Source organism: Bubalus bubalis, chromosome 22 (assembly GCF_019923935.1).
Source record: "Bubalus bubalis isolate 160015118507 breed Murrah chromosome 22, NDDB_SH_1, whole genome shotgun sequence".
NCBI classification, from domain to species: Eukaryota; Metazoa; Chordata; class Mammalia; order Artiodactyla; family Bovidae; genus Bubalus; species Bubalus bubalis.
The window spans coordinates 55,473,164-55,499,179 of NC_059178.1; the positions used below are offsets into that span (position 1 = coordinate 55,473,164).

Consider the following 26,016-nt stretch of genomic DNA (forward strand, 5'->3'; position numbering starts at 1 on the left):
TGTGCCCTGGAGCCCAGGCTCTGCAACAAGAGGAGCCCGAGCACTGCACCTAGAGAGTAGCCTGCACCTCAGCGAAGACCCAGCGCAGCCAAAGATGAACAGCTCACAAAATATATAAAACAATAAGTAGATGGTCTTTTCTTACCATAGTATAGAGGAAGGTCAAAAAGGTAAGAGCAAATTCCCTGGCAAATAGCACGACGTCGTCATCATTTTCCTCCCATGTACCCCTCAACTGAAATAATAACTAAACCATGTTAAATTAACTTTTCAGTGCTGAGAAAAAGGTGAAAATAAAAAGTTCCTTGTTGAATGTTTACTAATAAACCATGCTTGTGCTCGGTCACTCAGTTGTGGTCAACTCTTTGTGACCCCATGGACTGTAGCCCACTAAACTCCTCTGTCTCTGATTTCTCCAGGCAAGGATACTGGAGCGGGTGGCCATTTCCTCCTCCTGGGGATCTTTCCAACCCAGGGATCAAACTGGTGTCTCCTGTGTCTCTTGCATCATTGGGCGATACTTTACCACCTGAGGAAGCTGCCTAGGAAGCCCTTACCAATAAATACATGAAACATAATGGTTGTACTTAAATTTGAAAAATACCTAAGAAATGATGCTTCTTTTCATAGGGCATATAGCCTATATTTGTGGTTACATAGATTTTGTTCTTAGTATATATTTGTCAGCATTTTGAAAATATATGGATTTGGCATTTAGAAAGCACAGTACTTGTATTTTATTATTTAGGAATGATTTGGGAATAAGAGTACTATATGTGCTGTAGCACTATTTTAAGGCATTTTATTTTCACTTTCCTTGCTTCTATGTTTTTTTTTTCTTTTCTTCACTCCCCATAGGTAGTTTTTCAGCTTTAAAAATTAGAGATGTACACAAAATTCATGATGGCGTATTTTGCCCAATTATTTCTAGTGTTTCAGGTTATAATGTCAAGATAAACAGAGGCACATTCACACACAGAGAGTAAATATTTCTTCAGAATAACTCTTCTATGAGCTTTTCTGCCACAAACGACTAAGTGTTACTTCTATTCAAACTGATTCCCTTAAGCTCATGAAAATGACCTTGTGGCCTTCTACATAGAAATTTGACTCATGTCATCTCAAGAGTTGTATTCTTACTTTTCCTTAAAAATAATGGTTTTCACATTTGCATATTTATAACTGGGAGGATTTTGGAAGCAAGCTGGAGCAACCTCGATGGGACCGAGGGGTAGGAGAATGCAGGTAAAGGTGCTGCTCAGACACAGCAAAAATAGCAGCAATGAAGCAGGAACAGAGTGTCTTTAGCGCCATCAATAAAAGACCTGCTGTTTCTTCTCAGGGCAGAATTCTGAAGTGTCTTAGCACAGTGGAGTTGAGTCAGGCTCATACCTCCCTTGGACTCTTTCCTTCTGGTCACTTGTGTCTGATACCTACTGTGTTGGCCCGACTCTAGGGTGAATCACTGGACTCTCAAGCCCGGTGTTCCTGCTTATATAATCCCTTTCTCTCGATTGTGAGTGGGGCCAGTGACTTGCTTCTGGCCTAAATAATAAAGCCAAAGTGACCACGTGCCACTCCCATGGCAAAGGTGAAGGCGCTTCACAGATGTAATTAAGATCTTGAATGGATAGATGTTGAGGGCGATTAAGAAAGGAAATTATCCTGGGTGAGTTTATCTGAAATAGCTATCAACCTTAAAAGATGGACTGAGTTTTCCTCAGCTGAAAGGCTCCAAGCCGCAGAAATTTCTTCATTGGCCTGAGGAACTATGGGGTTGGCCAAAGAGTTCTTTCCATAACATCATCCAGAAAAACCTGAATGAACTTTCTGGCCAACTCAATACATGTCTGTATGTCGAGGAGCTGTGAGTGGCCTGTAGGAACTGAAGGAAGTTATCGTTGCTAAGTGCCACCTCCAGCTGACAGCAAAACCCGATAACTCTTAGCCTCATAGCTGCAAAGTGATGAAGTCTGCCAGCAACCTGAGTAAGTCTGGAAGTGGAGCCTGCCTTAGTTGGGCCCTATTGAAGGCAGCCCAGTCAACACTGTGGTTGTAACCTCAAGAGACCTTGAGGGGATCTAGCTAAGTGTTGCCTGGACCCCTAATCCACAGCGGGTAACTTGCTATGCAGTGTGAGTAAACTAAGAGATTTATGTTTCAGAATAGAGAAGGATTCACTTCAAGGTGATTGGTGTTACTCAACAGATGATTCACCTTGATGTTGAAGTGGTTGATGGTAGTCATTGTTTATTAACCTTGTCCTCTTTATAATTAACCTGTTTTCATAACTTTATTTTGAATAGTTTATTCTAAAATTAGGCAAGCTCTTAAATCAGTTTCAAATATGCTTCTTAATGTTTCTTTTCAGTTAGTGTGCCTTTATTCTTATTGGTAAAATATTTGTGTTATGTGTTAATGCCTTGTTGTGTGTGCACTCAGTCGCATCTGACTCCATGCAACTCCATGGACTATAGCCCGCCAGGCTGCTCTGTCCATGGGTTTCCCAGCAAGGATACTGGAGTGGGTTGCCATTTCCTTAGATCCAGTGGATCTTCCTGAGCTAGGGATCGAATGCACAATTCTGTGTCTCCTGCATCGGCAGGTGGATTCTTTACCACTAGCGCCATCTTGGAGAAGGCAATGGCACCCCACTCCAGTACTCTTGCCTGGAAAATCCCATGAACGGAGGAGCCTGGTAGGCTGCAGTCCATGGGGTCGCTAAGAGTCGGATAGGGCTGAGCGACTTCACTTTCACTTTTATGCATTGGAGAAGGAAATGGCAACCCACTCCAGTGTTCTTGCCTGGAGAATCCCAGGGATGGCGGAGCCTGGTGGGCTACCGTCTATGGGGTTGCACAGAGTCAGACATGACTGAAGCAACTTAGCAGCAGCAGCAGCACTATCTCAGCTGTACGAGCATTTGGTTGAGCTGTACCGTATTCTGGCTTCTAAAGAAGGGTGTTAATAATTGAGTCTATTTCTCTGCTCCATCTGCCTATATCCTGCCTTGAAGAAGTAGTTCCAATACTGTGGAAAAGTGCTGTAGAAGGGCATTTAAATTCTACTTGGTGGATCTAGCCCATGTAGTGTTTAGTGAGCTTGGGGGTCATTTAAGCCAGCCGGACTCCATTTCCTTACCTGTTTCTTCTTCTCAGTCATATATAAGAAAGCACTTGAAAAGCACAGTGGTCTAAATAAAAGATTACCAACCTGACACAGTGTTTAATGATGTGTCTGATACCATGTGGGATGCAAATAATAAGAACCTAAGTGGAATGATGTCAGTCTTGGGACCAGGGCAGTATGGCCACTGATGCTTTGAAAAGGATAAAGCAGGAAGTTGATAGCATCTGAATCCATCTGCTGCCACCCACTTCATGTCAGAGGCAACTTGTTTCGTGCTCTTTCACTGACACATTGTTCTGCACGTTTATGTCTCGTGCCATCTGGATGGTATGGTTCGCCCAGCACCCTCCCATGTTTCAGTTTAATGTCTCACGTCCTGTGTGTGCCACTCCTTGCTGTGGGATTGGTTCCCTGGCACTGTTTTTTCAGGGGAATGTCTGCAGAGCACAAGCTCACCCCACCACGCAGTCACCGTTTGCTTCTCCACCCTCAGCCAGCATCTTATTGGCAACAGCCTGGCCCCTTGCTGCAGCCACGATTTGCTCTTTTTGAATAGATCTTCCTGTTCTACTTGAGAACTGTGATACATCATCTGTTTAACAAATGCAAAGCTCTGTCAGATCCCTCACTTTGTACTAAAACTGCTGGCTAAATGTTCGCTTGTTCTTTCACCAATTAATTCATTTATCAACATCAGAAAATGCATCAAAAGCGTACCACCAACTTGGCATTGTACTAAGTACTAAAAACACAAGAATAGATGCTCTTGTCTTTAAGGATTTTACAATCAATATACTGAGGGGGGATGGTGACTAGATCTTCATGCCTTTGTGCCCTGTTACTGACTGCCCCTTTAGCACTGAATCTGTGTCCTTGGCAGCACTTTTCTAGGGAGAGAACAGCAGGGAAACCTTATTCTTTTTGCTTGGCATGATAGACCTCTAACTTCCCTGTGAATAAACTTTCCTGCAGCCATGTTGCAGCAAGCTTAGTCCAGTGGGTAACTGGTATGAAAGAGGTATGTGGGCTTCAATGGGACTCCAGGAGATGGTTTCTGCCCCTCAGTGAGTGGTTTTCATGAAGATCTATCTGAGCATTGTTTGCACGAAGATATAAAGCACCGTATAAAGTCCAGGACAGAGGTAGACAGATTAACCTTGCCCAGGAGGAGAAGTCCTCACTTTGAAACATGAGTAAAAGCTGCACAGATGCAGCCATTACTTTAAAGACACATGTGCAAGCCAGCAGAAAGGACCTGAATGATGCTGAACTTGAGATGATCGCGGTAGATCTCCTATAAGGCTGTCCTGACTGCTTGCTGCTTTTTAGTTTGTGTATTGAAAGATTTCTCAGATATCTTATTGTTGTTTAGTCACTAAGTCATGTCAAGCTCTTTGTGACCCCATGGACTGCAGCATGCCAGGATTCCCTGTCCTTCACCATCTTCCGGAGTTTGCTCAAACTCATGTCCATCGAGTTAGTGATGCCATCCAACCATCTCATCCTCTGTCGTCCCCTTTTCATCCTGCTTTCAATCTTTCCCAGCATCAGGGTCTTTTCCAATGAGTTGGCTCTTTGCATCAGGTGGTCACGGAATTAGAGCTTCAGCTTCAGCATCAGTCCTTCCAATGAGTAATTCAGGGTTGATTTCCTTTAGGATGGACTGGTTTGAGCTCCTTGCTACCCAAGGGACTCTCAAAAGAGTCTTCTCCAGCACCACAGTTTGAAAGCATCAATTCTTTGGCACTTGTAATTATGTAATTATGTTCTGACCCCTTACCACTTGGAGCTCTGACTGTCATCTGCTGATTGTATGTTCTCAAATGAAACCTAGCCATCTACCTGCTCTGATTTCTGTGAAATCCAGAAGACTTACGTTATCATGGTGCTCTGCTCCTCTGGTTGGGTTGCATTCACTGGTATTTTCTCAAGGCTCTCTTTCAAGTTCTCAAAAATGGTTCTCTGCCACAGAGACAAATGGAGACTTAATTGATTATATCACAGAGGAGTGAGCAGAGGTGAGTGGAGGAGGAGAGAAAAGCACAGCGAATAAGATGAAAGTCCTGTCTTTTCTCTTCCCCCAGATTTCCTTTTCAGCTGCCCCAGCATTAAAAGACTGTTCTCGTGGCCCTTTCTCTGCAGTGATTCTGAACTGGGTAACTTCTCACCCTTTCCTCCAGCATTTGCCTCTAAAATTCCAGTGATTCTTCACAGATGTTTGCAGAGTAGTGTCCTCTTTCTTCCACAGCATGTGTGATCCCTTGAAAGCTGGACTTTCCAGACCCCATCTTTCATTGCAATCGCAAACTAAAAAATTATCTCAAAGACAGTTGAGACTGGCAAATTAGCTGAATTCAGAAGTGGTTTCTAGTTTTAAATATTTACTTACATTCAGTTTTTCTCCAAAATCTGACACATGAACATACTAGTCTTTAAAAGGTAATAGGACTAAATTTGTTGAGTAAAATGTCCTAAGTGAAGACATCACTGTTTTAACATCCTTGGAGCATGTTTTGCTCTGAAATATATTTCTATTAGGGAACATAGTAAGCACTCTGAAGAATAGAATTTACGTTGTTTAATGGTACCATATTTACTTAAGCTTTATAGGTTGTTGTTCAGTCGCTAAGTCATGTCCAACTCTTTGCAGCCCCATGGACTGTAGCATGGGATATTAATGTGCAAATTTAATTATCAGATAATTTAAAATATTGCCTTTGTGACTGTTAATTGTTATGGTTAGTATGTAGCATATGAGTTTGGAGACAAATTCTGGGTCCAGGATGGACTGGTGTGTGACCTTAACAAGAATATTGGGTTGGCCAAAAAGTTGTTTGGGTAAGATGTTATGCAGAAATCCAAACAACTTTTCAGCCAACCCAAAACTTCCTCTCTACTCCTTGGTTTCCTTAAAATTAAAATTAGAATTCAGTATTATTACTCAGGACATCCTAGGTAGGTTCATAAGTTCTGGCAAATTCTTTGTCAGTCAAGAAGGAAACGGTACCAAATTCACTGGGCTATTGATTGGATTTAATAAAAGGACACAGGTATCTAGCTCAGAGAATTGTCCAGAATGTGGTTGATGGTTCAGAACTTTTTAAAACACATCCCTCCTTCAATTTCTTCTCCCTGTTGACTCTGTGCCCATTCTAGTGTGTCTCATTTACGACAAAAGCTAGAAGTAGATGAGAAATAGGCATATTATGTTTTGAACTGGTTTTGCAGGCAGCTTTGTGAGCACTTCAGATGTAATTATGGTTGCTTCTTGATGGGATCACTGGCAATTTCCCATTGCACAGAATTACTCTTTTGTTTCACTAGACATCTTTTTGTTTTTTCTTCCCTCATATTTAATAAATTGGGTCGAGATGCACCTTAAAGGTTTTGTGGTCTTCCCTGATGATCCTGAGGGTGTGAGAGGATTAAATATAAAACCAAATTGCTGCTTTTCCCTTTTCACACAAGAGCCATCCATTCAACAGAGAGAGGCGGGCGCCTCTCCTGGAGCATCTCAGCGTGCAGGGAAATATTGGTATTCGAATTAGAGTCTAATCAGGAGAAGCAGACAAAGTGACGTGTTTCAGCCTTGTCTTTTTCGTAGCCAATTACCCCAGACTCCTAGTGTTCATGTCTTCTATGCACTTTCTTTAATTAGCGCTGTAATAGCTCAGCTTCAGAGAGCTGGTGCGGGAGAGAACTCTCCCCAAAACTGCCAAATGGTCACAAGCGGGAGGTGATTAAATTTCGGCTCGAGCAGTAGGCGTCTGCATGCGTCCTTTGTATCACTCTGTGCTTTTCGAGATGTGTTCCCAATAACTTCTGACCAGAGGGATACGATGCTGTCAGTAAATGCATTTGAGAAAGCTGCCTGGCATCATTGGCTCCTGTCTGTATACTATGGATTTACATCAGTTTTCTTAATAAGGGTATTGCCTCTCCATTAAGCAAGCACTGGTTTATGTTGGGTGGGGAAGAAAAAAAATATTTATGTAGAGATTGTTTTATTAGCTCTGAACTGGGAGGAGAAAATTTTTTTTTAAATGCTGCTTCATCCTTTTATTAGCCCTTCATGTTTTAATTATGGATGGGGCTCAATGGAATACTCTTGGCTTAGAGCATTAACCCCTTTGATTAGATACACTGGTTCAGTTTTATGTAAACTGTGTTGATAGCCAATAATTAAAATGAGAGGAAAACCTCATCTTAATGTTTCTTGTAGGATTTGAGGCAGTAGCTTCCATAATATGATATTAAAGAGAGAAAGTCTCTATGGAAATTTGCTGAAACTTGGGTGGTTTCTTTCTTTCAAATTTATCATCTCTGAATTCAGGATGCATATTACAATTAATGTGAGAAAAAACTACTTCAATGGTACATCATATCATTAATGGCACCTTATGTATAGTATGTAGTTTTCAGCTCAGTGTTTGTCTTAATGTAAAACAACTGGCATTAAAAACCACAGTACTTAAAAAAAAAAAAGTAATTGTGTGTTTTATTACTAACTTAAGATAGGGAAACATGTCATCAATCTTTTCTTTATTTAATGATTTATCCTTATTGAAAACCATAGTACTTTTTTGATTTAAATTGTAAGTCTAATTTCTTTGAGGAATTTTTTTCCATACTCATACGCACAAACACAGCACATATTTAATAAAGAAATCTTTTAAGGGCAAGCATTATCAATATACTAAAATCTTGTGATGCAAAGTTCAAACAGTCAAATGGAGATTTTTTTTTTAAAGATTAATTTAAAATTCAAGCCTTGCATAAAACAACTCAAGTAGTTGGCCAGAATGAGAGAGGCCTGCAAGGTATATGATTGAAGGATATTCTTAGATGCCATGACCTTACTCAGAGCAGGTAGTGTCAGGATGTATACATCTTGTTTCTCTAGGCAATAAAAATTGAAAATGAGATTAAGATGAAGGGAAGGGAAGGGAAGTATTGGGGGTAGCAATTCTTTTTAGTGTAAAAGATGTACCTTTTTCCTTAATTATGAAATTAGTTATGTTTACTCAAAAAGAAAATAAATATTTAAAGAAAAATGTGAATACTTAACTTAATATTTAGACCGTAGCCCAGAAGATATTTCCATGGAAATACACACACATAGAATGATACTGTAGTGCTGTTTGAGAACTGTGTTTTCACTTTAACAATACATTGAAATAATACACAAATTAATGTAGATAAGTGTGTGTAGTTAGTCACCATGGAATAGTTCCTTAGTGTTCCCTTGTGTGAGTATAAATCAGTAATAAAACAATGGCTAAATTTCTCTAATATGTGCCAGAGACAGTTTTCAATGCCTCATATTCCCCATTTCCACAAAAACCCGTGAAGTGTGCACATCGACTCTTAACATTCACAGTAATCCTATGATGGGAGAACTGAGGCTTGAGAGGAGAGAGTGATTGGACCAATGCTATCCAGTCAGGAGGAAAAAAGCTCTGACTTGTGCTCAGGACAAATTGCCTGAGTCCTGAGACTCAGCTGTACAGCCTGGCACAGCATTCGTGTCCTAGATCAGCTCCACCATGAGGGCGGTTAAGTTTCTCTTAATAGTTTTGCTGTATAAAGAGTATAATGTCTATCATTTTATACTTTGTTTTTGGTGCAGTTAAATTTTCTTAGGATATATTCCTTAGAATTTTTTTTTAATGTATTGTGCTATTTCCCTCCAGTCTTGTTTCAGTAATATACATACCCAGACTGGTTTTTATTTTATTATTTATTTCAAACTTGGAGTGTAATTGCTTTACGATGTTGTGTTAGTTTCTGCTGTACACAAGTGAATCAGCTATATACATACATACATACACACACACATACATACATACATACATCCCCTCCCTCTTGAGCCTGCCTCCACCTCATTCATCCCATGCTTCTAGGTCGTCATAAGTCACACGGAGCACTGAGCTGAGTTCCCTGTGCTATGCAGCGGATTCCCACCGGCTATCTGTTTTACACACGGTAGTGTATTGGTAGTACACCAATAGTGTACCATTCTAATACCATCGGAGTGTGCTTGTTCTATGTCTTCACACTTACTCTGAACATATAGCACTTCTAAGCATGGGTATATGGTTTGAGGTGAGTAACCACCCAGGAATGAGATGGTATGTCTGAATCCTGACTACCATACTCTTTTCTACAATTTTCCTAAAGGGTACCTATCAATACAGTTTGCAATGGAAATAAATGTTGACTTGTTTTCTCACTTGTGGAAACACTGATAAATTCACAGCACACCATGCTGCAGAGATCTCTGTAAACCATTGGGTAAACACATGTAGCTTTTTCATCAGATGTTTCAGAAATCATAGCTGAATAAAAATTGAAGTGAAGTGAAGTGAAAGCTGCTCAGTCATGTCCAACTCTTTGCAACCCCACAAACTATACGTCTATGGAATTCTCCAGGCCAGAATACTGGAGTGGGTAGCCTTTCCCTTCTCCAGGGGATCTTCCCAACCCAGGGGTCGAACCCAGGTCCCCCCACATTGCAGGCAGATTCTTTACCAGCTGAGCTTCAAGAGAAGCCCAAGAATACTGGAGTGGGTAGCCTATTCCTTCTCTAGTGAATCTTCCTGACCCAGGAATCAAACATTTGCAAATATGCAAATCAAATTTGCATTGCAGGCAAATTCAAATAAAATTTTTATTTTTCAAATAAAATTTGAAAAATAGTTGCAAATCCTTCAATATTATTATGTTTTTTGAAGTCTTCAAGAGAGCCTATATAGTAGCTGGCATTGCTTTCATTTACATTTAGATTTGGACACAATATTTCATTCATAGAGAAAGGCATAGATCCATACATCCTCTTTGACTTGATTCTCCAAATGACAGCATTTATCTTTTGACCTCTCTCTCTCTCATACATTTATATTAATGTTATTTTTTCGTTCTAGGGGAAGCATTATAGAATTTGTTGCAGAATTGTTACAGACTTTAGTCTTCTTAAAGGCAAGAATATTCTCTTTGTAACCACTGTATACTCCTCAAACAGGAAAACACCATGGATTCAATACTATTAGATGAGCTACAGACCTTATCGATTTCCCCCATTGTCCTGATGGTGCCTTCAAGACAGAGCTCCAGATCATTCCTTGCATTAAGTTTGCACATCCCTTTTGTCTTCTTTAATCAGAAACATTTCCTCAGCCGTTTGAAACAGTACAGGTAATGAGCATCTATCTGTAGAAAATCTTTCAATTTAATTGCTCTTTTGGCAAGAAGATGTAGTGTTCTTTTGTGTGTTCTTTTCAGTGCCTCATTTCATGATGTATGAAGTTGCTTTGTTCCATTACTGGTGATGTTTGTGTTGGAAAAGGTGGTGTATGTCAGGTTTGCCCATTGACAAGTTAATATTTTTTTCTTTACAAACAGTAAGTAAATTTTGAGATGATTGAACATTATCCTTTTACTAGAAATTCCCTCTGCTGTTTTTACTGTTCATTGGTGATTCCTGCTTTAATGATTAGGCTGATTGTCAGACTGTGGTTATCTCATGATTCTCTGCAAGGAACAGGCTTCCCCTGCTTCTAGAGGGGGCTTGCATATTGCTCATAGAGGTGAGCAATATGTCTGGGTTATCAGTCTGCTATCAGACTTTGACTCCTCTGGGACCAGTTGTGTCTTACACACAAGATATAGAGGATGTTAGTTTTAGGTTTTTGCTTTCTGTAAATATACTGACATTAACAGAGCCATTTGTGTATGTGGAGATGTGACTGAAAAGACTGGTGTGTGCTTATCCTTTTTTCTATGTATTTAAAAATAATCTGTATGTTTCCTTAACTGGAATAACCATCCCATGAACAGACAACTTTCAGCTCAGTTCTTCAACTGGAAGACTAGATCAAGTCTTTCCAGTATGGCTAGACAAATTGACTCTTTCAATTTCAGTGAATTTTATTTATTTCAGTATGACTCCAAAAGCACAAGCATAACTGTTACTTGTGCTTTCATCTGTGATGGTTTTCATTTTATTACATTTCCAATTCCCATATAAAAAAAGAGCCACATATGCAAGGTTAGTGAATGGTTAAATAGAAACTTTAGAGTTATAATTTTTCCATCTTTTAGTTACTTACCTGCAGCTACACATATCTCATCTCATATAATTTCCATTTTTGACTCAAGAATGGTTGGAACTGTATTTGTTTCACGTCAGTAACAGTTGATTCTTTATCTTTGATGTATTAACCCTAGACTGCTGCTAAAATCCATACAGGCTAACAATTTATAATCACTGTTGACCAGCTAACTGTCTTATTTGTATGTGTTGACATCCAATTTGAATCAACGCTCTGCATGACTTTGGAGAAAAGATTCATGAAAGTGGTTGATCAGTACTTTATACAAATTTCACAAGGTTTACCATTTTAATGATCAAATACAAAAGTAGAAACATAAGTCCGTATTTTCATGGCTTATGTAGAAGTGCTTTTACTTTTTATTAATCATCAACTTTTTTTCAGTTACCAAGGCCAAATTATGCAGAAAGCTAGCAAAACTTGTCTTGAATTCCTAGTTGAAAGGATGGTCATAAATCAGGTGATTAGAGTGGCTCCTAAGAGACCACAGAAAGCCACATGGTGTCTGAAAAGATAGTTAACATGATGAAAGGGTGCTGAGTTAATGAGATGGTTCAGACTCTTTAATTTAAAGGTACTGGTGTATGGAGAAAGAGAAACCTAACGGCATCCTTCAGCCCTGTCAAAGGAAAACATAAGTGAACCCTCATGGTTTGGGAGACAGAGATCCATGCAGATTGTAAAATCAGGTTTTATTATGATCATTTTGCATATATACCTCTCAGCAACCTCTACATACATTTACATATACAAGTACTTAATGTAGCAGTTTTACCAAGTTTTTGAAATAGCACAGATATATAAGGAGATATTACAGAAATGCTCATTGAAGAATCTAATATCATAGTGACATTCTAAAAAGAGAATGCCCAGCAAATAAATGCTGCATTTGCATATAGTGAAGAAGTGGGCAAGAAGGGAAATTTTAGAGAGGCTAGCTTTTTAGAATTATGTGGTGGTTTTCTGTGAGAAGACAGATGATCTCCTGGCATATGGAGTAAGAAATGCAATTTATAACAGGACATCGTATTTCAGTATCTGTAAACTCACTCACACACACAGCACCATTCTGGCAGCATGACGTTTCAGCCCTCAGACAGACTGCTCTCTGGGAGGAAGTGATCTTATTTTCTGTGTATGTTTTTGGCAAAATGAGACTCACAGCCCTGCTGAACAGTTTGACTCTGTGTGCTCCTTCAGTCCGATGTCTCCAGTCTACCCTCCCTCATGTTTCGAGCATTCTGTTCTGTTCAGACATTCTCATCCTCATATCCAGCTGATGAGCTCATCTCTCTGAGAAACCTGGAGTGATCAGGCATGGAACTGCCTGCCCTCGCCCCATCCACTGGCTGGTCCATGACTCTGCTCACAGACTCAGTGTTTCTCCCTGTTTCTACTGGTGAAACATCCTTGCTTCTTTGTAGGGCTGATTCCTGAACTGGGGCACTAGATCCCATGCCTTTGAATTTATGTATGAACATCAGTCTAGTGATTTCCCCCTCCCTCTGATTCTCAGTGCTCATTTCACTTGAACTGTTAGCAGTATTTGGCATAATTGACCAATCTAGTCTCCTTTGAAATGCCCTCTGCATTTGGTTTTGAAAAAATTAAGCTTTCTGACTTTTCTCCCTAATGCCCAAGCCTTCCCCATTAAATACATTTTACTGGTATTTTCTCAACTGCCATGCTTGTCTACACTTATTCCATTGGGAATCCCCTTCAGCTTTTTGCCTTTAACCAGTATCTGTATGTTAATGATTTCCAAACTGATCCCTTTAGTGCAAACCTCCCACTGAACTCCAGACTCAATCTATACTTGGCATTTTTCCTGGGGTGGCTAGAGGTAGTGCATATTGAATATATCCAAAAGTGAAATCTTGATATTCTGTCAACCAAATTCACTCTTTCAGAGCTGCTTCTTCTCAGCAGGTAATATAAGCTTCTTTGTTTTTTTTTTTTAAGTTTTCAGGCCAAATAAACCTAGGTTTCCTCCTTGACTCTCTGTTTTATTTCATGTGCCATATCTTATCAGCAGTCCATTCTGTTGGATTCAAAATAAATCCAGAATCTGATCACTTTTCACTTCCCCAATCATTCCCTTGTAAACCTCCATCACTTCTTATCTAGGTTACTGTAATGGCCTCCTAATTGGTTTTTGTTTCCTGCCTTTTAGTTTATTCTGAATGCAACAGCCAGTAAAGCAATTTCATACAATATATAGTACATATTTTCAGTATACAATGTGGTGTTTTGGTATGCATTGTAAGATGATTACCACAGTCCAGCTAATTAACATATCTATCACCTCTCATAGTTACTTATCTGTGTGTGAGATAAGAATATTTATGATCTACTCCCCTGGTAAATTTCAAGTCATAATTTTTAATCGAGTCTCCATGCCTTACATAAGGTCTCTGGTACATATTCATCCTGTATAACTAAAACTCTGTACCCTTTCATCAGCATCTCCCTATTTCCCTCACCCAGGCTCCTGACAACCACTATTCTCTTCTGCTTCTGCATTTTTAGATATTATATATACGTTTAGATTCTAAATATTATATATATAATTCGTCTTCCCATGTCTGGCTTATTTAATTTAGCATGATGTTCTCCAGGTTCATGCACATTGTTGCAAATATCAGGATTTCCATCTTTCTTAAGGCTGAATCGTAAGCCTGTATGTATACACAAGGACAAATCACATTTTCTTTATTCCTTTATCAACAGACACTTAGGTTCTTTGCATACCTTGGCTCTTATGAACAATGTTGGAATGAATGTGGAAAGATAAGTCCTCCAGATTCTGATTTCATTCTGCTTGGATACCTGCCCAGGAAAGCACCAAATTATATGGTAGTTCTATTTTTTTAATTTTTAAAGAAACCTCCATTTTTTTTTTTTTGCATAATGGTTCTACCAGTGTATATTTCTGTCAACAGTGTACAAGGCTCCTCTTTTCTCCATGCCCTTGTCAACACATGTTCTCTTGCAGTTTTGGTAGTAACTATTCTGAAAGGTGTATGGTGATATCTCATTGTGGCTCTGAACTTCGTTTCTCTGATGATTAGTGATGGTAAGCACTTTATTGTATACCAGTAGACCATCTGTGTGTGTGTATGTGTGTGCTCAGTTGTGTCCAACTCTTTGTGACCCCGTGAACTATACCATGCCAGCTCCTGTGTCCATGGAATTTTCCAAGCAAGAATACTAGAATGGGTTGCCATTTCCTCCTCCAAGGGATCTCCGTGATCCAGGCACTGAACCCACATCTCCTTCATTAGCAGGCAGATTCTTTACCACTGCCCAACCTGGGAAGCCAGACCATTTGTATGTCTTTTCCTAAATGTCTGTTCAGGTCCTTTGCCCATTTTTGAACTGAGGTTTTTTTCTTGCTATTGAGATATTTAAGCCACTTATATGTTTTGGCTATTAACCCCTTCTCAAATATAAATTTGCAGCTTGTAAGTACTTTCTCCCATTTTGTAGGTTGTCTCTTTACTACGTGCTGACCAGTAGCTCTAGGTTTTATTTGCTGTAACACTAAGGCTCTTAATTTCTCTTCTCTCTTTTTCCTTCTATGGCTATTGTTCTGCTTTTGCTTTTGCTCTTTCAATCTAAGTTTAATATTGATAACTTCAATAAAATCCTTGTTATGGTTTTGATTAAAATTTCATTTAGCATATTCATAAACTTAGTGAGAATTGATGTCTTTATGGTCTTGAGTTTCCCTGATAAAGTATCAGTAACTGTTCTATTTATTTCTTAATGTTTTCAGTAAAGCTTTATAACTTTCTATTTATAGGTCTTGCATAACTTTTTATTAGATTTATTCCTAGGTGTTCTGTAATTTTTGTTTTGTTAGTTGAAACTGGTGACTTTAAATGGGTGACTTAAAAATAAAAATGGTTTATTTCTAGCCGAGTGAACTAGTTTGCAACAAGAAAATATGGAGAAAATCTGGAGGAAGGAAAAAGAAAATAAACCATGTATATAAACAGTTCAAAGAGATGTTACCTGAATTAGGATCATTTGCTGATCTGACATAGGCTAGGACCTCTGAATCTGGGTTTGAACAAAGCAGAAAGCTTCTATTTTAACACAAGAATCATTAGAGCTTTTGACCAAAATCAGAGATGTGAGAGTTCTCAGACACAAGGCTACTTGTGTGCTCCACATACTTGCTAGATTCAGACGCTTCCTGTAGAAGGCTAAAAAAATTCAGCTGACTTCTACAAAATGAAGTAAAATTTCCTGCAGTAATATGGTGTTTAGGAGTTAAAGACGTACTATAGGGACGATCTGAGAACAATGTGAAGAACCAAAATCCTTCCCTTTCCCCCAGCTTTATTGAGGTATATGAGAATTACAGACAGGAATTTGAAAATTACTATGATTACTATGTTGAAGTCAATAGAAGTCCAGAAATAAAACAGAAGAACAATAAGGAAAAATAAAACTACAAACCCCAGCATAGTTAGAAGCAGAAAATGCCTAAACTTCAAGGTAATTCTAATTTATATATACATCAAAATGAAGCCATCACATTCCAGCCAGCCACCTCTTCTAGTCTTTCCCCCTCCTACCCTGAGTGAAACTGGGAGAAAGAAGGAGCTGGCAGTGGGTGTCAGACTTGCCTAAAATCACTGTCAGAGAGCCAGTGTACCCTGAGCCTGAAAATTCTAAAATAAGTGAGCTCTAGATAAGCGCAGGGTCTACAGGGAAGGGAGTTGAAAGACCTGCCATTTGAAGCGGCAGTCATTGAAATGCAGACCTTCTGGGGGAGAAAAAGAGGCACAAAGGAAAAAGAGAGGCATCCTTTGACAATTGGGTGGTGAAGGAGAAGAGAAGCAAAAAGGGGAATGATAGGCTGTAAAACAAAAAAGGAAACCAAATGTACTTCATTGTACTGCCAGAGTAAGGGAATAAAAGTTCAGAATGTAAGAATTTAGGAAAACTTTTATCCATAAGCACATTCAGAAGAAACTTGACCCAGGAGGAGCTTCATGCAACCAAGTAATGACTGGAACATCCCTGCAAAAGGGCAGATGATGCATGCTTAATAAACATCTAAACTGAAACAAGTGGGATCAGTGCTGGGAGACTGATGTGCAAATGCTGTGCTTGTGACAAAATAGCTATAATTCACGTGGGAAAGGTCAGAGAATAGAACACAGATCTCTGTTATTTAGTTAGTAGGTGGTAATTAAAGGATATCATTTAAAAAATTGAAACCCTTCTTTAATAAGAGGACAGAGACTAAACATTTAAAATATTGTGAGTATCAATGTAACAACTAGGATAAAAGCAGAACTTTTCTATTCTACATCTTGAAAAAGTCAAATCAACTCTAGGATAATTGTCCTATCTTAGTTATGTTGTTCTGTTTTTGCTTCATTTATATTTGATCCCATTTCTCTGCTGTATTTTCACCTGCTCCAACTCCATCATCTCTAATCTTATCTGTAGGCAGGTGACTGCTTCTTTGGAGCATAGAACAGTGTTTAAAATGTTCCCATATTTTTTTTTTAAATGGGGAGATCTTTATTTCTTGCTAATGCCTCATTTTTCCTGAGTAGTTCTGAGATCACATTTGCTAGGAACATTGGAATCTGGAAGATGGGTTATGAGAGCCTTTTGTACCCTTGGCATCATAGCATTTCAAGAAAAAGTGCTGGACAGGGGAGCCTGGTGGGCTACAGTCCAAGAGGTCACAAGGAGTCAGACAGGGAAGAGCTACGAACACTTACACTTTTACTGTAGTAGATGGGACCCTGAACTCCAGAGTTTCAGTCCTGACATCGGTACTGCGGATGGTTGGTATCAGGCACTTACAACCCTCTCTTTGTGCTTCTACTATCTCATCTTATAAAATGACACCTATATTATCAGTATTATTGTTTCCATGATAACATTTATTCCACTCTTTTGTTAGCTTTTTACGTGCATGTTTAGATTAAACCTTTTGAGAAGATTTTCTGCATCATATTCATCTTTATATTTTCCTAACTGAACAAAGGTTTTGGCACATAGAAGCTCAAATATTTTTAAATGATTTTATGATTGGCACTGACTATTCATGGGTGAAATTGTGTACTTATATCCATATCTTATGGGAGATCATAGGTCTATGGTAAGTTTTATCTCAGAATATCACTTTACCGGGATAACAAGATTTACATGTGTAGGTGCATGAAGCTTATGATGATACATACCGTTTTGAACCAGCTTGCAATAAAAATTATAATGTCATAATTTGTTAAAATACACAGCATCTTAATTATGTCATATTACCATATAACACAGATTAACTTGTCATATGAAATACCCTAGTCTATTGTTTTTGTAGATTACTGAAATTCTTTGTTTTCAGATTTTATATCAAGATTTTTCACCCATAATATTTTGCAAAATAATACTGGAACTGAAGGTATGAAAACTCCTAAGTTTTATTTTGAAGAGATCATTAATAGCTAATTATTTTATTTTACTCAGATTTTCATTGAACACATTATTTCTACACTGTGATTGGTGTGTTTTTTAAATCAGCCTCCTCTGGATGCAATCATTTTCTTATCACTTTGTGCTTACTTGAACTTCAGTGGCACAATTAACATCTATATAATTTTTCCTTCAAATTATTTATAATTCAGCAATGTACAACAAATCTTAAAAATACTCAGAATTTTTTTAAGAATAAGATTTTCTACAAAAATGTGACAGATTTTGGATATTTTGAAAAGAAATACTGTCTTTAGAAAGATTGAGTTAGAAATATTTGACCTAAATATCAACACATACTAAGTTACTATTCCTGGATGAGAAAATAGGGGAAAAAAAGCCTTGAGTCATACAATTTAGAATGTAAACAACTCATGGATATTTAATGAAAACTATTACTTGGAAAAGACTCTGATGCTCGGAGGGATTGGGGGCAAGAGGAGAAGGGGACGACAGAGGATGAGATGTCTGGATGGCATCACTGACTCGATGGACGTGAGTCTGAGTGAACTCCGGGAGTTGGGGATGGACAGGGAGGCCTGGCATGCTGCAATTCATGGGGTCGCAAAGAGTTGGACACGACTGAGCGACTGATCTGATCTGATTACTTTAATAAAAAGAATTACAGTAAATTGAAAGATGGTATAAAGGCAAGAGTTTAAGATTTGTGACATGATAAACTATTTTTGATCAACCTTCAGTTAGGCTTTCTTGTCTTTCCTGATGGATGTGGTTTTGGAGTTCTGTGGTTCCGGGTGGGAGGGGGAAAAACCAGTTCAGCTGAATGTGCCCTGCTAGCTCTCTGTGGAGGGCCTGTGGCTGCCTGTGTGCGTGTGTGGGCCCTGGTGGCGCCTCCTGCCTGCTCGTGCCCACCCTGGTGCCCAGCGCCAGCACCGCTCTGGGCAGGACGGCCCCTCCCCTCCGACCCCCCTCTTGTAGATGTTCTTTTTGACCTGCCAATAAATGTGGATGGCAAGCTCCTAAGCCTCTGGCTTCCAGGTAGAAAAGGTCTGCTGGGTGTGCCGTCCCGGGGCCTCGGCTGCCGCCCTGCCTTCTTCTCTCCCGTTTGGCTGCTTCTGTTCCACTTCCGGTTGCCAGGAGAGAGCAAGACATGCGGTTGCTATTAAATGAACTTAATGATTTTTTGGTTTGTTTTGCACTAGAATTTCTGTGATTTAACAATAAAGTCTGTCAACCAGAAAAAAAAAATGCAATCAGAAAATATAACTGAAATATTTAAAGGAAAATATATAATGCCATAATAATAATAAACTAAAAACAAAATGTAAAAGAATTGAATGACTTGATCATTGCAATATTATCAAAATTATTATCAAAAGAGCATTTGAGAAATTAAATTTTAGAAGGTAAAATGGAGAAAATAGAGCTGAGTTATTTATCTCACAGGGGTGAGAAATAGCAAATAATGTTTCATTCTTGCTATTTATAATTAGAGTAATTTATGTTCAGATACATTGTTTAAGGCCTTAAGATTAGCTGTCAGGGTGATTTGAATGTATATATTGCAAATCACTAGAGAAAAGTAAGAATAAAGATAAAAACCACAAGATGAGAAAACAAGACAAAATATGTGGAAAGAGTAAATTGAAGGCCTCCTTTACTGCTTTTCTTTGAAGTTTAAGATTCCCTGATGCAGGCATCACTGTAACTATTTCAGAAGTCTGAGAATTAGAGACACAAACGAACTAGTTTGCCTTCTAGCTGGTGATGCATCCAGTTCTACAATGTATTAAAAGTGTTAGCTGAGGAAGATTATAGTGTTCACACAGGGTAAAACACTGGGATTTTGCCAAATTTGTCAGATTTTATTTTATTTTTTGTTAAAATCTATTTTAATTGAAATGCGTACACATTAAGTGCACCGATAGGAGCTAGTACTCAGCTCAGGAACGATAAGGTTCAGCACCATGGAGAGTGACCCTGAGCCAACTGTCCGTCATATGGCCCTTAGACTTACTTTCACGACCATCAGTTCTGTTTTTCTGTTTTTGAGTTTTACGTAAATGGGATGACAGTCTGTCCTCTTTTGGGTATGGCTCTCAGTATTATGTTTTTGAGATCTATTCGTGGTTCTGTGTGTACCAGTCAGTGTTTTATTCTCGTTGGTTTGTAATACTGCCTCACAGGAATATGTTACATATACCTAGTCTTTTTGCATTTTTCCAGCTTTGGCCAATAATGAGTAGTGCCTTTCTCCCCCTTTCCTTTCCATATATATGATACACCCACTTCTGTTGAGTTTATAAGAGTAGAATGTCCGGGACACGGTGTGTGTAAACATCTATTGGCAAACACACACATTTTCAAAACAACTCATCTAGGTCAAAACATGAAATTAATGATACTTGACTATGTTTGGCTTATAAAGATGTTATTTTATGAGAATCCTCATTGTTACACATCTTCATCCATACCTGCTGTTTTCATTTTTGTATTTCACCCATTCTGATAGCAGAGAAGGCAATGGCACCCCACTCCAGTACTTTTGCCTGGAAAATCCCATGGACGGAGGAGCCTGGTAGGCTGTAGTCCATGGGTTGCTAAGAGTCAAACACGACTGAGTGACTTCACTTTCACTTTTCACTTTCATGCATTGGAGAAGGAAATGGCAACCCACTCCACTATTCTTGCCTGGAGAATCCCAGGGACGGGGAAGCCTGGTGGGCTGCTGTCTATGGGGTCTCACAGAGTCGGACATGACTGAAGCGACTTTGCAGCAGCAGCATTCTGATAGTATGCAGTGGTACATCACTGTGGGTTTACTTAACTTTGCTTCTCCAACTAATAAGGTTGATAACATGTTCAGATGTCATTGACCATGTAGAGTCCCTCTTCCCAGTTGTTACTGTATTTTCCTGTTTTGTTTGATAAGAATAGTGGTTAGCAACAAGCTATTCCATCAGAGCAAGAAGTGGGAATGTCAGTGTCTTGATTATGAATCATCACCCTAACTGACCCTAGTGGGTTTTTTTTCTTGCTACAGAATTTCTTGCTAGTGTTGTTATGTTTTTTTCCCAATGAAACAAGTCTTTCATATAATGGCATCCATGGAATGTCATAGCAGTCAATTAGTGAACATGCGACTACTTAATTTATTACTATTTTCCCCATCATTACTTTTTTTGCCCCTTAAAAACAAATAATCATGAGAAAAAATCAGGTACATTTGTTTTTAGTGATTTCAAAGAACAGCTGTAATAACACTAATGAATGTAATGAGACAAGAGGATATTAAAAATGTGACATTGAGTGGCTTAACCACTCAATGCCACTCAATTTGCCACTCTACACCACACTGCTTAGAATAAGGAGATGTTTGAAAATGAACACAAAGCTAATATTTGAATCACTTTGTGACATGAATCACATATTTCTATGAATCCACACATTTCCAATTAGGCCTTTCAGGATATATTACGTATTTTAAAAGGTTAACACTTGAAATCGCTGGGAAATACCATGAAATTTTTGATGGGAAATTTCTATGTATGTGAAAATGCCCTACATCATTATTTAAGACACAGCATATCCAGTTTAGAGCCTTTGTGAGGAGGATTAGCTGTTAAAATACCAAAAGAAACTCATATATTATGTCTTCTTGTGGAGACTTAGAGTTTGATATTCCAAAATAACATGAATGTTACACTAACATTTCGAATATTTTTCAGAAATACCAAAGCTTTTAATTATATTATTTTGACAAATATAATGTATATGAAAAAAAATGATAGTTGATTTTCAGCCTTTTCCAACATATCTGGGATTTCTGTTTACACATATAAAGTGAAGTCGCTCAGTCGTGTCCGACTCTTTGCGACCCCATGGACTGTAGCCCACTCAGCTCCTCCGTCCATGGGATTCTCCAGGCAAGAATACTGGAGTGGGTTGCCATTTCCTTCTCCAGGGGATCTTCCCAACCCAGGGATTGAACCCGGGTCTCCCGCATTGCAGGCAGACGCTTTAACTGCTGAGCTATCAAAAAAAGGCTATTTAATCACTTTTAGACATCACTTTTACCTCTTGTCACTAGCATTTATCTCTATTAGAATTGTGTTTACTTATAAAACGGATACTTTATTATTATTTTGTTGAAATTGGCCTAAGTTTGGAATTGATGACTTAAGTTACTAACCTAGTTTTCAGCTATTATATAATTTTTTATTGAGGTATAGTTGATTTATAATATTAGTTTCCAGTGCACAACATAGGGATTCAAAATTTTTATAAATGATACTCCATTTATAGTTATTATATAATATTGGCTATGTTCCCTGTGCTGTACAATGTATCTCTGGACTCTGTTTGCTTTATGCAAAGTCAGTGGGCATCTCTTAATCTCCTCCTCCTTTCCTGTCCTCCCCTTCTCTCTTTCAATGGCTATCACTAATTCCCTATATCTGTGAGTTTTTTGTTATATTCACTAGTTTCTTTTAGATTCCATGTGTAAATGGTAACATACAGTAATTGTCTTTTTAAAAAATTTTTATTGAAGTATAGTTGATTTATGATGTGCTAATTTCTGTTGTATGGTGAAGTGACTCAGTTCTACATATATCAGTATCTTTCACTGTCTGACATTCATTAAGCATAACACCATCCAAGTCCATCCATGTTGTTGTAAAGACTGTAATTTCATTTCTTTTTATGTCTGAGTAGCATTCCATTTTGTGTGTGTGTGATCACATCCTCTTTATCCATTCATCTGTTGATGGAGGCACTTACATTGCCTCCATATCTTGACTATTGTGAATAACGCTGCTGTGAACATTGGGGTTTGTGTATCCTTCATAATTAGTGTTCTAATTTTCTTTGGCTGTATACCCAGGAGTGGAATTACTGGATCATACAGATTTCTCCTTGTTGTTGTTGTTTGAGGAACTCCTATGCTGTTTTCCATGGTGTCCGAATCAATTCACATTCCCAGCAACACTGTAAGAGGGTTACCTGTCTTCCATATCCTCACCAACATTTGTTGTTTGTTTTCTTTTTGATCATGGCCATTCTGACAGGTGAGGGGTGATATCTTATTGCGGTTTTGATTTGCATTTTCCTGGCGATTAGAGACTGTCTTTTCTCCATTGTATATTCCTGCCTCCTTTGTCAGGCATTGATTGACTATCCGTGCATGGATTTATTTCCGGGTTCTCTCTTTTTCTTTTTTCCCATTGATTCCAGTGTGTTTTTGTGTCAGTACCATACAGTTTGATTACTGTAGCTTTGTAGCACAGGAGGTATATTTTCAGTTTCAGTTCAGTCACTCAGTCATATCCGACTCTTTGTGACCTCATGACCCGGAGCATGCCAGGCTTCCCTGTCCATCACCAACTTCCGGAGTCCACCCAAACTCATGTTCATGGAATCGGTGATGCCATCCAACCATCTCATCCACTGTCGTCCCCTTCTCTGTCTGCCCTCAATCTTTCCCAGCATCAGGGTCTTTTCCAATGAGTCAGCTCTTTGCATCAGGTGCCCAAAGTATTGGAGTTTCAGCTTCAGCATCAGTCCTTCCAATGAATATTCAGGACTGATCTCCTTTAGGATGGGTTGGTTGGATCTCCTTGCAGTCCAAGGGACTCACAAGAGTCTTCTCCAATACCACAGTTCAAAAACATCAGTTCTTCGGTGCTCAGCTTTCTTTATAGTCCAGCCGTCACATCCATACATGAGTACTGGAAAAACCATAGCCTTGACTAGACACACCTTTGTTGGCAAAGTAATGTCTCTGTTTTTTAATATGCTGTCTAGGTTGGTCATAACTTTCCTTCCAAGGAGTAAGTGTCTTTTAATTTCATGGGTGTAGTCACCATCTGCAGTGATTTTGGAGCCCAAAAAAATAAAATCAGACACTGTTTCCACTGTTTCCCCATCTATTTCCCATGAAGTGATGGGACCAGATGCCATGATCTTAGTTTTCTGAATGTTGAGCTCTAAGCCAACTTTTTCACTGTCCTCTTTCACTTTCATCAAGAGGTTCTTTAGTTCTTCTTCATGTTCTGCCATAAGGGTGGTGTCATCTGAGGTTATTGATACCTTCAGCTATATTCTTTCTCAAGACTGTTTTGACTATTTGGAGTCTTATGTTTCCATAAAAATTTGAAAATCGTTTTGTTCTAGTTCAGTGAAAAATGCCGTTGGTATTTTGATAGAGATTGTAGTAAATCCGTAGATTGCCTTGGGTAGTGTGCTCATTTTAATAACACAGTCCCAGTATCTGAACATAGTATATCTTGCCAACTTTCCCTTTGTGTCATCTTCAGTTTCTTTCATCACAGTCTTTTAGTTAGATCATCAGCTAAGTCACCAGGTAAGATTTATTATTGAATAATGAACTAATATTCATAAAATATTCCACATAATGCCTAGTAGATGATTCTTAAGATACAAATATCTGTGAAATAAAAATAATAGGAGAAAAAATAGAGCAAGATGTTAAAGGTGTTGAAATAAACAAATAGTGTCAAGATTCAGAAGTACAAAATAAGTGTTAGAACTAAATTTATAGAAGTGGGAAAACATAGAAACTGGTATAATTGAAAAACTCAGTCATTTAATAAAAGTCATTCAGAAAACAGAACTGTAAAGTATCAAAATGGAAGGTAGAATTGAAGAACCCAACTAAAACTCACAACCCCTGGGGAGGCTGTTCAGACACCAGTGATTTGTTGATTTATCATACATTCTAACACATGACAACAAAATATCTTGTGTCAGCAAAGCCCCCATACTGTGATAACTTTCTGAGAGGAAAAATAAAGTTTTCTTGAGAAATAGATGCACTTTTAAAATTTGCATGAAGGTAGGTTGGAGGTGTCTAACCAGGGATCTTGAAATCATCTGTTTAGTAAACCCATTAATGCTATGTGCTGCATTTCTAGGCAAAGAGCAGACTTAACTAATTATAAAAATACTAAATGCTTCCATTTTTAAATAATGAACCCAAATTATAGAACTTAATGTGAAGATCTATCAGGAAAAAATATAAAAGTATAAGATGTGGAGATGGCTTTCCTGGTGGCTCAGTCAGTAAAGAATCTGCCTGCTATGTGGGAGATGTGGGTTTTACTTCTGGGCTGGGAAGATCCTCTGGAGAAGGAAATGGCAACCCACTCCAGTATTCTTGCCTGGGAAATCCTATGGACAGAGGAGCCTGGTGGGCTACAGTCTGTGGGGCCACAAAGAGTCGGAAAAGACTTAGCCACTAAATAATAGCAGCAAAGACGTGGATGAGGAAGTTATATTTAATAATAAGCAGAGAGAAGAAATAAGATTAAAGAAAATAAATAGCAAAGCATGAATATTAAAAAATTTAGAGGCTGTGGCAAAAAATTTTCTTTCAGTCAAATAACATTATTTTGAAAGTGAGATTTATAAACACAATTTAAAATTCACGGCCTTCTGTTTTCAGAGAAAGCTTTAAATTAGTGGAAATATTTTTCACCTCACTTCGCATTGTTTTTCTATTTTCATAAAAACCTGACTTAATGTTTTTATTTTTAAATGTAACTGTTTCACTGTCAAAGAGAAAAAAACCAAATGTGCTCCAGCTAGAATAAACAGAAAACAGGAAGAAAGAGCTTTAGTTTTCAGGGAAATTGCAGTATGCCAGATGGCTCATGTGTTAATAGGAATATTAAGACGATGCGTGCTGACTCCAAAAGTCACCATTTCAATCAGCTTCCTCAAGTATGACTAGTACATGAAAAGCTTTAAGGACAGTATTTATTGGAAGGACAAATGTAAAGACCACAGCATTAATATATAGTGTATATACCTAATACTATTAACATAAACATAATATGTTTATGTTGTTGTGGTTTAGACGCTAAGTTGTATCCAACTCTTTGGGACCTTGTGGACTGTAACCTGCCAGGTGCCGCTTTCCATGGGATTTCCCAGCAAGAAGACTGGAGGGGGTTGCCATTTCCACCTCCAGGGGATCTTCCTGACCTGGGCATTGAATGCCTGTGTCCTGCATTGGCAGGCAGATTCTTTACTGCTGAGCCGCCAGGGAAGCAATATGTTTATAGTTCCAATTCTAATGAGTTTTATGCAATTAAAAAAAACATTTTCCCCAGTTACAAAGCCTTTCTCCTGTGCCCAGATGCAGTGTGCCACATATCAGCAAAATATCAATCAAAAGACTAAAATTAAGTTGTATTTATCAAACCTATTTGACTTCGCTCTGAAGAACAATTTCTCTTTATTTCACATTTCTTTGCCATTAATGAGGATGTTACTATATTGGGTTGCTTAG

The 26,016-nt window shown here is 38.5% G+C and overlaps 1 protein-coding gene across 8 annotated transcripts in view; it reads left to right on the forward strand.

The window, feature by feature from the left end:
* The window catches only part of LOC123331130, a 587,693-nt gene that overhangs the window by 179,653 nt on the left and 382,024 nt on the right, over positions 1 to 26,016 (forward strand). The window contains exon 5 of one of the 8 annotated variants that reach the window (XM_044934518.2): positions 420 to 721. The exons of the other annotated variants lie outside the window; for them this stretch is intronic. Within the exon in view, the coding sequence (XP_044790453.2) occupies positions 420 to 571 (152 nt within the window). The 3' untranslated portion in view covers positions 572 to 721. Of the gene's footprint in view, positions 1 to 419; positions 722 to 26,016 lie in introns of those variants that run through there. 8 annotated transcript variants of the gene reach the window in all.